At 47.9% G+C, this 15,314-nt stretch overlaps 1 protein-coding gene and 2 long non-coding RNA genes across 5 annotated transcripts in view; 2 read left to right on the top strand and 1 right to left on the bottom strand.

The window, feature by feature from the left end:
- The window catches only part of BLTP2 (bridge-like lipid transfer protein family member 2), a 30,563-nt gene extending 16,388 nt beyond the window's left edge, over positions 1-14,175 (bottom strand). Inside the window, exons 1-23 of one of the 2 annotated variants that reach the window (XM_058446089.1) lie at positions 14,005-14,175; positions 13,059-13,188; positions 12,613-12,662; positions 12,167-12,314; positions 11,869-11,987; positions 11,274-11,334; positions 10,889-11,078; positions 9,556-9,679; positions 8,895-9,019; positions 8,571-8,638; positions 8,311-8,456; positions 7,523-7,641; positions 7,252-7,415; positions 6,835-7,093; positions 5,964-6,169; positions 3,523-4,615; positions 2,902-3,093; positions 2,556-2,758; positions 2,291-2,409; positions 1,950-2,170; positions 1,066-1,256; positions 837-936; positions 496-698 (exon numbers count right to left, since the gene is read on the bottom strand). In XM_058446089.1, coding sequence (XP_058302072.1) covers positions 496-698; positions 837-936; positions 1,066-1,256; positions 1,950-2,170; positions 2,291-2,409; positions 2,556-2,758; positions 2,902-3,093; positions 3,523-4,615; positions 5,964-6,169; positions 6,835-7,093; positions 7,252-7,415; positions 7,523-7,641; positions 8,311-8,456; positions 8,571-8,638; positions 8,895-9,019; positions 9,556-9,679; positions 10,889-11,078; positions 11,274-11,334; positions 11,869-11,987; positions 12,167-12,314; positions 12,613-12,662; positions 13,059-13,188; positions 14,005-14,072 — 4,299 coding nt within the window. In that variant the 5' untranslated portion in view covers positions 14,073-14,175. Of the gene's footprint in view, positions 1-495; positions 699-836; positions 937-1,065; positions 1,257-1,949; positions 2,171-2,290; positions 2,410-2,555; positions 2,759-2,901; positions 3,094-3,522; positions 4,616-5,963; positions 6,170-6,834; positions 7,094-7,251; positions 7,416-7,522; positions 7,642-8,310; positions 8,457-8,570; positions 8,639-8,894; positions 9,020-9,555; positions 9,680-10,888; positions 11,079-11,273; positions 11,335-11,868; positions 11,988-12,166; positions 12,315-12,612; positions 12,663-13,058; positions 13,189-14,004 lie in introns of those variants that run through there. The other variant, XM_058446090.1, reaches the window with a different exon arrangement.
- Positions 2,300-4,958, top strand: LOC131384511 (uncharacterized). 2 transcript variants are annotated; one of them, XR_009215421.1, is made up of 4 exons: positions 2,303-2,442; positions 2,530-2,647; positions 2,826-3,067; positions 4,072-4,958. It is a non-coding gene; the product is annotated as an uncharacterized LOC131384511 (long non-coding RNA). The 2 variants fall into 2 exon arrangements; XR_009215420.1 differs by lacking the exon at positions 2,530-2,647 and having other exon boundaries at positions 2,300-2,442.
- Positions 14,176-14,335: 160 nt separating the features above from the next.
- On the top strand, positions 14,336-14,998 carry LOC131384512 (uncharacterized). Its single transcript, XR_009215422.1, has 2 exons — positions 14,336-14,558; positions 14,706-14,998. It is a non-coding gene; the product is annotated as an uncharacterized LOC131384512 (long non-coding RNA).
- Positions 14,999-15,314: the final 316 nt, after the last annotated feature.

Here is a 15,314-nt window from a genome sequence, read left to right as displayed (position 1 = left end):
TTTGTCATAAAGTAATGACATACATGCTTGGAATATACGAGAAACCTTACCAGGGACTTAACCTGCAACCTACTCCTATGGACTTTTGTGTTCCCCCCAAATTCATATGTTGAAGTCCTAACCCCCAATGTAATGGTATGTGGAGATGGGCCTTTGGGAGGTAATGACATGAGGTCACAAGGGTGGGGCACTCATGACAGAATTAGTGCTTTTACAATAAGCGAAACCAGAGCACTCATGCACACTCGTGCTCTCTCTCCCTCTCTGCCATGTGAGGACAGAGACAAGGCAGCCATCTGCAAGCCAGGAAGACAGCCCTCACCAGAACCCAACCAGGCGGGCACCCTGATCTTGGACTTCCCAGTATCCAAAACTGATACATAAATTTTTGTTGTGTAAGCCTCCTAGTCTCTGGTATTTTGTTATGGCAGCCCAAGTAGGCTGAGATACCTACTAATATAAACAAGGTAATAAAGAAAGTGTGTCAGGGAGTACCTCCTCAGCCGTGCGATTGCTATGCCTTTGGTAGGTGAGGGAGGACAAGCTCAGCAGGTGGGTCTTTGTTACCAAGGGATCAAGACAGTGATCAGCATTCTCTTCAGTGGGTGAGGCCATCAGGTGAACGGTCACCTGACTTAAGTCACTCACCATCTGGGTAACACTCCAATCAGAGATAAGGCGCCGCATCACTGTGCCTGCTGAGAAAAAGAGGCACACAGAGACCATGCTGACCAGTTCAGAGGACAGTGTAAGACAGAGATGGAGGAGGGGAATGGAACTGAGAAGGGAAAAACAAGGAACAGGATAGGAGAAATGAAAGGAGTCTTTCATTTTACCTTGAGGTATAAGCCGCTGAGTCCCCCGAGTGAAGACATGGCCCTGACTGCACTCAATCTGGATGCCCCGTTGCTGGGCAAATGAGGCCCAATAATGTACCTGGCAACAAGACAGCATAACATTAACAAAGGATGGCATGAGAGGGATGATTAAGGGACTCATTATGAGAAACAAGAAAACTAGAAGCAGAATAAAGTGAAAATGTCAGCAGGGACATCAGTGCCTTACCTGCAGCTGGGGAAAGAGGGCTGTATAGGAAAGTTGCTTGTAGTGCTGACCAAGTTTCTTCTTGCTGGGTTTCAGGTTATTGAAGAGCTTTCCCCTGCAGATAGGCCTTGTGACACTTGTCCAAGTTGCCCAGAAGTTTTGCATCCAGCGCAGGGTACTACTATATAGCAGAATTCGGGGCTGGGATATTGCTGCAAAGAGAAGGACAGACATTTCCTAGTTATGGATGAAACACAGAGGTAAAGCTAAATCCTTCCCTTGCTGCAGGTTGTAGAGGTTTAAAAATCCAAAATCCAAACAGCACCTATCCTCACATTCAGCATCCCCAACTCCCTCTTCTTTCAAGGATCTAAGCTCTCTGCTTTCCCCTACTGCTGTGGTCTAAATGTTTGCATCTCCCCAAAATTCATGCTGAAATACTAACCCCTAAGGTAATGATGCTAAGAGGTGGGTCTCTGGGAGGTCAATGGATCATGAGGGTGGACCCTTCGTGAATAGGATTAGTGCCCTTTCAAAAGTGGTCCAAGGGAGCTCACTGACTCCTTCCACCATATTAGGACATAGCACAAAGACACCATCTATGAGGAATGGGCCCTCACTGACACTGAATCTATCAGCTCTTTGATCTTCGACTTTCAAGCCTCCAGAACTGTGAGAGATAAATGTTTGTTGTTTATAAGCTACCAAACTTGTGGTATTATTGTTATAGCAGCCAAAAAGGACTAAGACACCAACCCTTTTCCCCGCCAAAAAAAAAAAGGTCTTAACCTAGATTCTCCCTTGCCCTTCTCCCCTCCCCTCCCCAGAGGGTCAAGCTAAAGTCCCCAGCATCCATGCCCGTCCTCCCAGCCCTTCCTCCCCACTGCCCCAGGCCCAAGCCTCACTTCCACTGTGCCGAGTCAGATCCATCTTGATGGAGAGATTGAGGTTCTCCGAGCGAAAGGCCCGGTAGGAGTCATGAAGCTGGCCCAACGGCACCTCAGGCAGGAACTCTGGGGCCCGAAGAGTGACACTATGGTGATCATGGGGGTTCCCATGGCACAGCCACTGCAGGTCCAGTGTCATGCAGAGGTCAGGCAGGTGAAGGAAGCAGCAGTCGTCATACCTGCCTCACAATGGAGCCCCAGCCCTCAGTGCCCTGGTCACTCACTTCCCCTTGGCTCTTCCCCCTCCCTCCAACCTGAGCCCCTCACCCCATGGAGGACCCTCCCTTCACTCCACTCACTTAGAGGCTGTTCTCACGTTGATATCCAAGTCACCCTTGAATACAAACTGACCAGGTTTCCAATGAAAAGACAGGTGGCTCCACTCCCAGTGCATATTTTCAGTTGTGTTGTATGGATCCTATGACCACCCCGAGAACTTGGTGAGATACAGGTAAGAAAACCATCCTCATCTCCCAAATCAGCACCTTTCTCTCTTCCCACATGTGCTATACAGACCTCAACCATACCATCCTGATAGGATAAAAGTATCAAGACACCCCTCACCTCAGTGGCCAGCTGGTGCAGGTTCGCCTGTTCAATGTCCATGTGCCAGTCTCCATGGAACAGAAGACGGCTCTTGTCCCACCAGGGCAAAGGTGGGCTGGGGTCAGCTGAGGGCTTGGTCAAGAGGTCCACACACTGGCCAATCAGTGTCCAGGCTGGATCCCAGCATGGGCCCCATACCACTGTGTACTGGAATATTTCCGCTGGGGTAGAGGAACAAAGGCCATAACTTGTTCACAACATTACCCCTCTCTTCCTTCTTCACTCCAGAAGGGTCTCAGCTCACCTCCCATTTCACCCATCACAAATGTCCCTCAGCCAAACCAACTGCCCCATCTCTACTCACAGTGGAAGTCATGGTAGAATTTGAGTGGGGGCATGTTCCTCTCCACTGCCACGTTACCCCACGGAAGCCCCAAGTGCAAGTCCTGACGCCGACGGGAGCAAGGCTGACCACTCTGCTCGGTGCTCACAAGTCGACCCATTAGCCGCCAGTCACGGATCTCAAAGAGGTACCGTGGATAGTCTCTAATCCGAACTGTTACCAGAGGAAGGGTACACACTGGCTACTCAGGGGCAGTCTGAGCACTCTCGGGCCTGTCTTTTTCCTCACCACTATTTTACCCATCTATATTTACAAAGTCAATTGAGAGAACAAGGGCAGGCAGTTGACAGCAAGCTGAAAAATACAGTGACCCTGGAGCAGAAGGTTAAGGGCATAGCACTGAGATCCAAGAGACACAATAATCTTAAAGATGACTGTGTTAGCTTTCCCTTTATGTTAGCCAAGCAATTTCAGGGTGAAATTCAGGAACAAAGAAAGCGAAGGGAAGCCCACCCATTCCACTCCACCCAACCAAAATGGCACAGTTCCCAGTATAACCTAGTTCCTCTGAAATCACTCAGAGAGCTCCCTAGAGCTCAGAGGGCACACACAGGGTCTGCAAATAAAGGAAGCACTACTTACCCAGAAAGGTCTTGACATTGCACTTGAGCATTCGACACCATTGAATGACAAGATCTAATCCCTCAGGGGGAAAAGGGCTGCCTGGATCAAGCTCTTGAACCTGTTCTATCACATGCTCAGGACCATGGAAGGAGGCATCTGCCAGAGCTACCAGTTCTAGCCCTGCTAAGCTCCAAGTGAGCAGTGCCCGGCGCATGGGTGTGTTGCCATAGAGACGACGGGAACGCTGGATGTAGATTTCAATGTTTTTGCGTTCCAAAGAGGCATAGAGCTCCTCAATTTTGCGGGCAGGCAATAACTCCCCATGCTGCTTCCGAAGGGCGGCCACTTTGGCATCCAGTAGCTGTAGTCTTTTGGCACTCTCCTTACTTTCATCCTTCATCAGCTCATAGTTATCATGAAGTTTCACCTCAAAAATATCATCCAAGAAAACCCATGAGAAGTGCTGAACCTTTAAGAGTAGATCAGGTGGGAGCGGGACAGGGCTTGGAGAGGCCCAAGCACGAGACCCTCGATGCAGTCCCTTCAGCCACTTCTGAACTCCCACAGCCTCATCTAGAGTTCGAGAAAAGTCATACTGATAAGGAAACTCCACCGAGACTGAGCCGAAGGAGAGGAGCCAAACACGGTTCCGGAGGGTCTGCAGCGCAGGGAAGGGGTTCCGGTGGAGGATCATCTCTTCCAGCTCAGGTAGCAGCTGCACTTCCACCTCCTTGAAGTTGAAGATACTATTGCCATCAAAGCCAGCAGCCAGCTCTGGACAGTATGCCTGCAGGGAACCTCCATGCCGGCTCAGTGACACACTCTCTGCAGCCAGGGTAATGAACTTGTCCTCAGCTACAAAAGCCGTGAGCTTGGCTGTGCTCACCTCCAGGGTTAGGTTTAGCAGCCGCTTTGGGGGTAATGGCTCAGGGGCACGGCCTTCTAGTTCAGAAGTAGTTCCTGAAGTCTCTAGTGCAAGGGATGGTACAGTCTCAGGAAACACAGTGGCTCTTAGTAGGTCTCGGCACTGTAGAGTGGCCAGGACATGCTGGTACAGGTACATGTGATCTGGGGGGCTCCAAAGTAAGGTCAACCCTGCACCACACTGAACCTTTAGGGAGCAGAAGAAAAGGATCTGTCAATTACCATGTCGCAAAACAGTAGAGATGGCAAGGATTATGATACATGCATACTTGGCTCAAGAACTGTCTCCACCCAGAAGTTGTTCCTGAGTAATCACATTAATTACTGCCTTGCTTTGTTCCTGTTAGCACTAATGTGCTGAGCTGACAGTTGATAGTGTCTGACATTTAAGAGCACTTACACTTTTTAAGTTCTCCTCAACTGGATTCTAAATTGTCTGAAAATAGGGGCCATGTGTCTTAATTCTTTGGTATCTACCATGGTATACTCAGTATAGACAGCAGGTACTCAATAAATCATCTGGCTTCATGTTTCTGCTTATGAGTTACCTTTCTATCAGCAACTACAGTCTAGTAACCACTGCAACAGTCAACTTGAAAATGTTTCACGAATTGATTGCATCAATTTAATTCTCAAAATATAGCATAATGAAGTACTGAGCACACAAGTCAATACGGCAGCTGACTTACATAAAAGTATGCCTCAAGGAGAGAGTAGTGTCTTTGTCAGCTTCTGAATAGCTAAGTGGACAGAGAAAAGTAAAATTCCAGGACAGAAAATTCTCAAGTTCTAGTCTCTAAAAAGGAAACTCTTCAGTTTCCAAAGGAAGGTGAAGTCTGACAAAGAGGAACTAACTCCCCACCCTCCTCCTAAGAGGGTCCCATGTCCATCTGTTACCCTGAGGATAAAGATACTGGAAAGCCTCTCAAAACCTGCCAGTGCCTCTGTCTTCTGACTCCTTCCAGTCTTTTAATGGGCCGAGGGCTTCAGCAAAATAACACCAGATCATTATTTTTAAAAAGCCCCTTATTTTTCAGAGATTCATTGTGAAATATTTATAGTTGAAATTATATATGTCTGATACGTACTTACCTACTTCAAAATAATCCCAGAGCCTGAGGCAGGGGAAATTGGTGAGAGTATAACTAAAAGAAGTTGGCCATGAATTGGTAATTACTGAATCTTGGTATACAAAAGCTTATATATTCTCTCTAGTTTTGTATGTATTTTAAATTCCACAAAAAGTTAAAACATACAAGCTAGAAAAAATAAAGAAGATCAGGTGTCATATTTCTCATGAAACCAGTTTCACAAAATGAGTTAAAAAGAGAGGCTGGGCGTGGTGGCTCACACCTGTAATCCCAGCACTTTGGGAGGCCAAGATAGGAGGACTGCTTGAGCCCAGTAGTTTAAGACCAGTCTGGGCAACATGTGACACTCTGTTTTGGGAAAAGACAAGAAAAAAAAAAAGACAGAGAAAGGCTCTAAGCTGAGGAAAAAACCAGCCTGGCCCCACCTCTCCACAGGAACATTACCTCCAGAGAGCGGATGCTGCTGTGATAGGTGACGGAGATCATGGAAAGGCTGAGCACTGGGGTAGGGATGTCAGGGGCCTTGCAACAGGGTTGCATCTTCTCCGTGACTGATTTCACCAGCGCTAACACAAGTCCTTGAATCCCCACAGTGGAGGTCTCTGCACTGCCCAGGATAGTGAGGGTGTCCAGTCGTACCTCTGAAGCACCTAACAACCAGAAACCATGTCAGCTTTGGTTCCCGGCTCTCAAAGGGCAACAATAGTCCTCACTCGCCTTTCTCACTTATTCCCTTAATTATCTTTATTCCTCATGCCTCCCTAAGTTCATTCCTTAGGTTTTAAGGAAACTTTCCCTTTCCCATCTTAACCTAACTAGATTCGACAGAGCCAGAGTTGTTCCTTAACTCCTACAAATTGCACAGAGACATACCATTTACTCTCTAGAACTAAACACACAAGGAAATAAAAAGCTATGTGGATCTCTCTTGACTAGATCAAGGCTTTTCCTTATATGCCTTGCTTAGTACTTGCCTTTCATAAGCCCTTAAGAAATATCAAGAAGCCTAATGTTTATGCAAGACTTTCAAGCATCTCGTGCCTCTAATTTAGAAAAATTCCAGATATTCAGCTTCATTAAATGAGGAGCAGACTAAACCAACATAATCTGCTTAGTTTACACACTACACACTTCAGTATGTTTATTTACTTACTTTATTTTATTTTTTGGAGACAGAGTCTCGCTCTTTTGCCCAGGCTGGAGTGCAGTGGCACCATCTCAGCTCATTGCAAACTCTGCCTCTAGGGTTGAAGTGATTCTCCTGCCTCAGTCTCCCAAGTAGCACACTTCAGTACAGACTCCTTGTCCCACTTACCAACCAAGGCAGAAAGGGTAAACAAGTTCATGTCTTCGACCTTCAAGTCCACCTTCCACAGTAATGACACAGATTCCCCAAATGAAGAGTGCCTAGAGACAGCTGACTTCCCAGATTGTGGACCCATCAGGGATAAGATACGAGACAGACATTGGGCACAGGTATCTGATGCTTCCACCTGAAGTCCTCGAATGGTACAATCAAGAAAGAGGGTATCTGACTGGGTGCTGGACAGGCCCAGAGGCTGGTTATAGCTACCCTAGAGAAGAAGCAGACGGATCCCATTAGAAGTATGCAGGTGCACGGTTTTATAATGCCCTAATGCACTTCCTGCTGCCCACAGGATACTCAGTGCTCTGATGCATGACAGGATGAGGAAAGCTGTGCAGGCCCCTATTCACCAAAGCCCTCACCTACCTGTAGTGTGAAGGAGTCCAGAACAAGTGCCTCACCCCAAACATGCATATTGGGTGGGTGTGGCGCCCGCTGAATGTGGGAGTCACTGCCCACACGCCAACAGAGGTGGTCCACAGTTAGGACGCCCCGCTGATGGATGCTTTGTGGCCTGAGGTGCTGGTAATCTGAACAAAGGTGAGAAAGAGGGATTGCATGAAGCCACTGTGGCCATCAATTGGGCCTAGCCCACTAATGGACAGATTCTTGTTCCTTTTCCATCTGAGAGCCTTACCCAGAGAGATAGAATTGAATCCCAAGGCAAAAGGCGGTGTATCTCCAAGTTGAATGGAAATGTTGACATTGGAGATGGAGGTGCTAAAGATGATGGGAGCCAGGATTTGGGGGAAGGTTCTGCATAGAACAAGACATCATTGTTTGGTAAGAAAAGAACTGCAGCTTCCTATCATGGAACAGTTTCTAAAGCTCTCACAATCAGAGTGAGAATTTAGTTTTATTGTGATTCTTAGGATGAGATACACCTAGAAGATAAAAGGCTGAACTCATCAGTTTATTGCTACTCTTAACGGTAATCTGCAGGAATCCCAGAAAGATATTAGATTGACTCATATAAAATCGTCATTTTCATAGGCCAAATGCAATGAACACCAGCAATACTATACGCTTGAACCTAAAATAACCAAGAAGCATCACTTCTAAACCATAACCTTAAGTTCTCTGTGCAGCACAATAGAAGCACTACACAAAGACATGACTGCCACCTTACAATCTAAGGCAGGCAAGACAAAGACATTCCTTATCATTTAAGTTCAGTTCAACAAACATTTATTTTGTATAAAACACTACACTGAGCACCGAGGACATAAAAACAAAGAGGACAGCATTCTGCTATCAAGGAGTCTAGTCTAATGGGAAAGATATATAAAATAGGATTGCTGTTGAGACTCAGATTTGAGGAGGTCAAACAACCAAATACATATTTAACACAGGATGCCAATTTGGACCAAAAGAATCCCAAAGAATCCAACTGACAAGAAGGTGGCTGAAAAATAGCAGAATGACCTTTTTTTCCTTTGCTTCAGAACAGGTGAAGTAGACCCTTGAGTTTCCAGTGCTAGCAGGTGCAGCCAGTGAGAGAATTCCTGGTGCCGGTAGTGAATGATGCAAGTGTTCAGAACTAGGGAGGCTGAGAGGTCAATGGTGGTCACCTGAAATAAGAAGACCAGAACTGTGGGCTTGGGTTTTATTTCACAAACTCAAAATGAAATAATGTAGCGGGAGAATAGAGAAAGGAACAATTCTTGGTACCACAATCATCACACCTGCACACTAGCCTTGAGGGAGTTGAGGCAGACAATGCGTTGGCGACTCTGGGACAACAACAACCCGTCTGTAAGAGGCCAGAGGACAGATCAGAGGAGAGCACTGGAAGGGCAAGAGGTAAAACTGGGAGAGGGTCAGAAGCCAGCAAAGGGATAAACAGACTGTCATCAAAACTTGTGAGCTGGGGCTATTTTCTCAGTATGTTCCCTCCTTCCGCTCCCCAGTTACACTGAGATTAGATTAAGGAGACCATATGGGGCATGAGCAAAGAGAATATCTAGTCCTCCCATTCTCGCTCAGTACCAGTACCCCGACCCATGAACCTTCCAGCAAGAGTTCAGTGCTCATCTGTGCCATATCAGAGTTTGCTGTGAAGCTTCGAAGGGGCAGCTGATCCTCATCACGGTGGTACAGGAACTGCAGCAGCTTCAGAGTCCATGTCAAGTGCCTGGACCGAGATAGATTCTGGCTCAGGAAGATGTGGAATGCCATTCCTACTTCTTTTACTTTTATTTTTTAAAAGTAATTATTTTTTGGCCAGGCGCAGTGGCTCACGCTTGTAATCCCGGCACTTTGGGAGGCCGAGGCAGGGGGATCACGAGGTCAGGAGACCGAGACCATCCTGGCCAACACAGTGAAACCCCACCTCTACTAAAATACAAAAAATTAGCTGGGCGTGGTGGCACGTGCCTATAGTCCCAGCTATTCGGGAGGCTGAGGCAGGAGAATCGCTTGAACCTGGGAGGCGGAGGTTGTGGCGAGCCAAGTTTGCACCACTGCACTCCAGCCTGGGCAACAGAGTGAGACTCCGTCTCAAAAATAATAATAATTTTTTTTAAATTCTTCCCACACTACATGGATGCAACCATTTCTACTTCCTTTCTCTGCATAGACAAGCTCAGCAACTACTAGGCTGGTTACAGAGATACCAACATACAGCTCCCACTATCACTCTCCCATCTTGTGTGTCAGGAGAAACCTCACCTCTTTTGACTATTCATGGACAATACCACGCTTGTGTTCTCCATCTTAACCTTGACCTGGTCTGGCAGGTGCTGGAGGAGGAACAGGCCAGGCAGAGTTGGCTCAACCAAGTTTTCTGTCACCTCTGAAAATATGAATGAATAACATAAGAACCATCAATTCTTAACACTCCCAATTCTCCCAAAATGCCCTGGCCTCTATGGTCAAATCCTCCCACATAAAGTAGGCTAAGCACATGCCTAAGCTGGATGGACCACAAGGCGAATGCCCCAGAGATCCAGGCACCTGCAGTACTTCTTTCTCCAGTCTCTAAAAACCTAAAGAGTACAAGAACCAGGTTGGTAAATGAAAAGAATGTGGACCTTAGGGCCAAATAATTTAAACCTCATTTTTACTACTGACTGCCTGTATGATTTCAGTCAAGTTACCTAGCTAACCTTCCTAGGCTTCAGTTTCCTTATTTGTGAAATGCTGAGGATTTAGTGAGAGAATATACAGTCATCCCTTGGTATCCTTGGAGCTTTGGGTTCCAGGACCCCCTGCAGATACCAAAGTCCGCACATACTCAAGTCCAGCAGTTGTCCCTGTGGGAACTCATGTATACAAAAAGTCAGCCCTCCATTTTGGTGAGTTTCATATCCTGCAAATATTGCATTTTCCATCCACATTTGGTTGTGGATGTGGAACACACAGATACGGAGAGCCAACTGTATTTATTGAAAAAAATCCACATACAAGTGGATCCGCACAGCTCAAACCTGTGTTGTTCAATGGTCAACTGTATATAAAACACATAGTACAAGGCCAGGCACGGTGGCTCACGCCTGTAATCCCAGCACTTTGGGAGGCCAAGGCTGGTGGATCACGAGGTCAGGAGATCGAGACCATCCTGGCTAACATGGTGAAATCTCGTCTCTACTAAAAAATACAAAAATTAGCCAGGCGTGGTGGCGGATGCCTGTAATCCCAGCTACTCAGGAGGCTGAGGCAGGAGAATCGCTTGAACCCAGAAGGTAGAGGTAGCAGTAAGCCAAGATCACGCCATTGCACTCCAGCCTGGGTGACAGAGCAAGACTCCGTCTTTTAAAAAAAAAAAAAAAAAGGAAAAAAAAAAACCCATAGTACAGGTCTAACTCATGACAGGTGCCCACTCAATGTTAGTTTTGCCACTCAGCACAAGCAAATGCCCTATTTCCCCTAACTATCCTTAGAGTCAAAGTCCATGGTGACTAGTGAATCACATCTAAATAAGCAGTGAGACTACTATTTTTTCTACTTCCAAAACAATCCCTGAGAACAAGGCAGCCAAGAAGCTCAATCATTGGGGCTTTACCTGAACAGGGGACAGGCTTAGATGCTAGGCTTGGGCCCTGGCACAGCAGTTGGCTCTGGAAGAGGCCCTCATGCAGTTCAGCATGGAGTGTCCACACATCCACAGTGATAGCCGTGAGATGCCGACTGCTAATGCCCACCTTTAGACACAGGTCCAGGGCCAGTGAGAGCTCCACCAGGCAGGTGTCCTCCTGTGGGGATGATAAGCCTCTAAGGTGTATGTAAGAAAGTTTGGAAGTTTTCGGTCAAAATGTGGTGATATGGAACACTGGGTACTGACTTGAGGGAATCCCCAAGGTCACAGAACCTAGGATGTAGGCCCTAAGCTCCTTCACACTTTATGCCCAGGAGGAAATGAGGCATCTGAATGATCATGGCATACTTACCAGCTGACCACTCTTTAGAACTTTGCTGTTGATCTTACATAAGCTCACCTCACAGATTAGCCTGGGAAAGGAGAAAAATTAAGAGCACTTGGCCTTGCTGGGCGCGGTGGCTCACGCCTATAATCCCAGCACTTTGGGAAACCGAGGCGAGAGGATCACGAGGTCAGGAGATCAAGACCATCTTGACTGACACGGTGAAACCTCGTCTCTACTAAGAATACAAAAAATTAGCCGGGCGCGGTGGCAGGCACCTGTAGTCCCAGCTACTCAGGAGGCTGAGGCAGGAGAATGGTGTGAACCCAGGAGGTGGAGCTTGCAGTGAGCCAAGATCGCGCCACTGCACTCCAGCCTGGGTGACAGAGCGAGACTCTGTCTCAAAAAAAAAAAAAAAAAAAAAAGAGCACTTGGCCCCTTTCCTCACCATTTACCTCCAGTCAAGCTCTGTTAGCTAGAAGGGACAAGGCAAGTGGAAATGTCTAATCTTAGCATCTCCTCCAACTGCACAGAATGAGAACTTAACACCTTCATAAGGAGGCCCTGAAGCAACTGTGAGGCAAGAATAGGACGGCTAGATCCTCTGCTCCCCAGTGCTTACCTTTTCCCATCACTATCCACAAGAAATCTGCTTCTACTGATCTGAATATGCCATAAGGACTCAGAGGTATCCACCTTGAGAACCATGATGTTTATAGCATCTACATGAACGGAGAATAGCTGGAAGGAAGAAGCAAGGATGAACAATAATTAATGTTAAGGAATTGCCCTTCTTTTCCAGATGAAAAAGAGGGGCAGCTCTTAGCATTATGCCCTAAAAATAGGAGAAATATCTACCCATAACTCCAAAGCCAACCATGCCAAAGTACAGTCTAGGATAGCGGGAGAAGTTGTCTCACTTGGCAGAAGATCTTCAATAAGGATGGGCTGAAGGACAGTTCCTTTTGATCCACCCCAGCGCTCTGGGAGAATGGGGCAGACAGGCCAGAAACTTTCTGTAGGTCCGTTCTGATACGCACTTCTCCAAAGCACAATGCCACATAGCGTCTGCCCAGAAGAGAAATCTCACTGCCACCAGGTCCATCCCTCCCATAGCAGTCTATTCCCCACCCTCACATTCACTTTCTCATCCTTCCTAGAAATATAGCTCAAATCACAGAGATTAGTTTCATAGCAGTTATCAGTATCTGTCTCACAAGATAATGGCACCCAGGCTAACAAGAAGACTTCAGCAACAACCTCCCTTCCTCCTTGGATTGTGATGCCTCTGTAGAAGAGGGTCACTCTGCAAACACCAACTCCAAAGTACTCCTCTAGGGGAGAAGTGAGAATATAGGGTACTCACGGAAGATCATGGCTAAGGAGTTTGCTGGAAATCCACAGGTTATCAATTTCCTAAAACAGTGAGGGAGAAAGCTGTGTGTGCTAGCTGCTAAATAAGCCACGAGCAGCTTGACAAGCCAGGAAAAGTTCTGGATTATTAGAATTTCTCTTTCATAGGCATGTTGCCTTGAATCCCCTCTTAAATTAGAACAGTAAAATCTTCGATTTCCTGTTATCTTTCTTCTGTATCTGTTATGTACCCTGGACACTCTGTGTCCTACAAACATTTTTAACTGAACAACTTGCAGCTTTCTCCAACTAGCTCTAAGATCATCTTGGCAAAGAAATGGCAAGGCTGGGATTAACTAGAAAAGCCACCAGGATTTCTTTTTTTAAAAAAAGGAAATTAAGAGTTTAAATTCAATTGGATCAACCCTACACACATATCCAGAGTTTCCCAGAACTCACCACTGTTTGCTGGTGTTGCTGAAACTTAAGACTGACATTCTGGATCCAAAAAAAGCGGAAGGAGCCAATCTTTAGCTCCGCCTGCAGCTTCCGCTGACACCACTTGGTGGCCAACCGGACCACAAGCCACCTGCAGAAAAATTCCTGTTAATTCGTAGGACCTTTTTCCAATGACGGTTTCCCTCACCCCTTGCTGGTCTTACAAAGCCTTGCAAAAGGTCATGTCCTGAAACTGGATCTGAGCAACTCTCCTTTCTCCCAAAGCACCACTCTGTCATATACATTCAGCCACGCTGATCAAGATCCTAGCTCCCGACTGATCCCTCCACCCAGATGAAACCAGAAACTCCACCCTCTAAGTTGGAGACAAAAAAAAAAAAAAAAATCCCTCAAATTGTTAGGAATCCCAGAGGCAGAGAGAGAAGGCCCCAGCAAGAGTCAAAGCGGAGGCGGCTCTGTCAGATATGCCATCACACTCCCCAGAGGGTCTCTCTGTCTCCTGCCCCCACCCTCCAGACAGGTATCCACGAGAAGGCACTTTGAGGTCAGACCCGGCAGCTCGAATGCTGTTCTCCCCAGACCGATGCTGCAGGTGCCCTTCGCGCTTGGCGAAGGAGACAGGCAGGGGCGGGTGGAGGGGGAAAGGGAGGCCACTGAACCAGGCCCCTTCCTCACACTCCTATTCAGTTCCTGGCCTCAGCATTTCCTCAGACCCCGCCCGCTTCCCTAGTCTCCCCGACTCGCAGCCCATCCCCGGCAGCTCGGGCCGCGCGCCTCCTCACGATCCCTCCCCTCGCCGCGCGCCCCCTCCCTCCACCCTACCCACTCTGCCTCACGCGCCTCAGTAAGGCGTGCGCCCCCTCCTCAGTCTTTCTTCCTCCTCTCCGCCTCCTCCCTCCCTCCCTCCCTCCCTCCCGCCGCCGCCGCCGCGGCCGGAAACCCTCACCGGCCTAGAAAGAGGGCGCTAAGCGCAACTAGCAGCAAGACCAACAGCGCGGAGAAGAACAGAGGCATTTAGGTCCGGGTCCGGCCCGGCTTGGCCCCGGCCCCCGCCATGCCGGGCCCCGACGCCGGATCCGCGCAGCGCCGCCGCGGGCCGACCAGCCGCGCGCGCAGGAGCAACGCTGAGCGAGGACGCGTTGGTGCGCACGCGAGCCCCGCCTTCCGCAGCCCGTCAGCCAACCAACGGCCTCCCACCCCAGTCCCGCCCTGTCCCACGACCCGGCAGGGCCGACGGGCTGCGTGCGCGAGGAGCGGGCGTGGTTCCGGGAGGAGGGCGTGGGGGAGCGGACCGAGAGCTGAGACACGCCCCAGGCGCACCCCACAGTACCCGGAACCGCGGGGCTCGGGGACCCGCGGGGGTCGGAGTCCGGGCCCACTCCCTGGCTGGCGGTGGACCTGGTTGACTCATTTCGGTCCGGGGAGCTCACTTTGAGGGAAGTTGGGGTCCGCCTAGCCACTTAGGCCTGGACTCAGGGTTCTGCGGAAGTTATACCCCTGGTAAGACGTGGTAGCACTCCCATCTTATTCAAGATCCTGTTTGAAAATTACTGAGGCAGAAACTAGGAGGTAATTAAAAGGCCTCAAAAATCCCGCTCATTCCATCTACAGAGGAAACTAATGAGGTTTTTTTTTTTTTTCTTTGAGACAAGGACTCGCTACATTGCCCAGTCTGGTCTCGAACTCCTGCAGGCTCAAGGGATCCTCCTGCCTCAGCCTCCTGAGTAGCTTGGACTAAAGACGCCTGTCACGGTTCCTGGCCAATGAGTTTTTACTTCATTTACTGTTTGAACACTGTTCTGGTCAATCTACTTATGGCACGAACTGGGCCCTGATGGAGGAGAAGGGGAGATACTGCAGAAGTAGTGAATATTGTTCTTGCCCTTTAGCAAAAAATAGTTTATCTGGGAAGCAAACATAATTACATAAAATGGACAATACATAGTCAGTTTTGCCTGCTTCCTTCTCTGTAGTTTATCTGGGAAACAAACATAATTACGTAAAATAGACAATACCTAGTTTTGCCTGCTTCTCTGTAAAATAGTTTATCTGGGAAGCAAACATAATTACATAAAATAGACAATACATAGTTTTGCCTGCTTCCTTCTCTGTAAAATGAGAGAACAGGACAAAGGTCCCTCAGCGTTACTGTGCTGCTAAGGATCAGTATCTGAATGATGATCTACTGATACAGCACAAGCTAAGGAAATCCTGAGGGTTTCAAAATAAGTATTATGGAGTGGGTCATGTCTTTTT

The sequence above is a fragment of the Hylobates moloch genome, unplaced genomic scaffold, assembly GCF_009828535.3.
Source record: "Hylobates moloch isolate HMO894 unplaced genomic scaffold, HMol_V3 SCAFFOLD_10, whole genome shotgun sequence".
NCBI classification, from domain to species: Eukaryota; Metazoa; Chordata; class Mammalia; order Primates; family Hylobatidae; genus Hylobates; species Hylobates moloch.
This window is presented reverse-complemented; position numbering and strand designations above follow the sequence as displayed.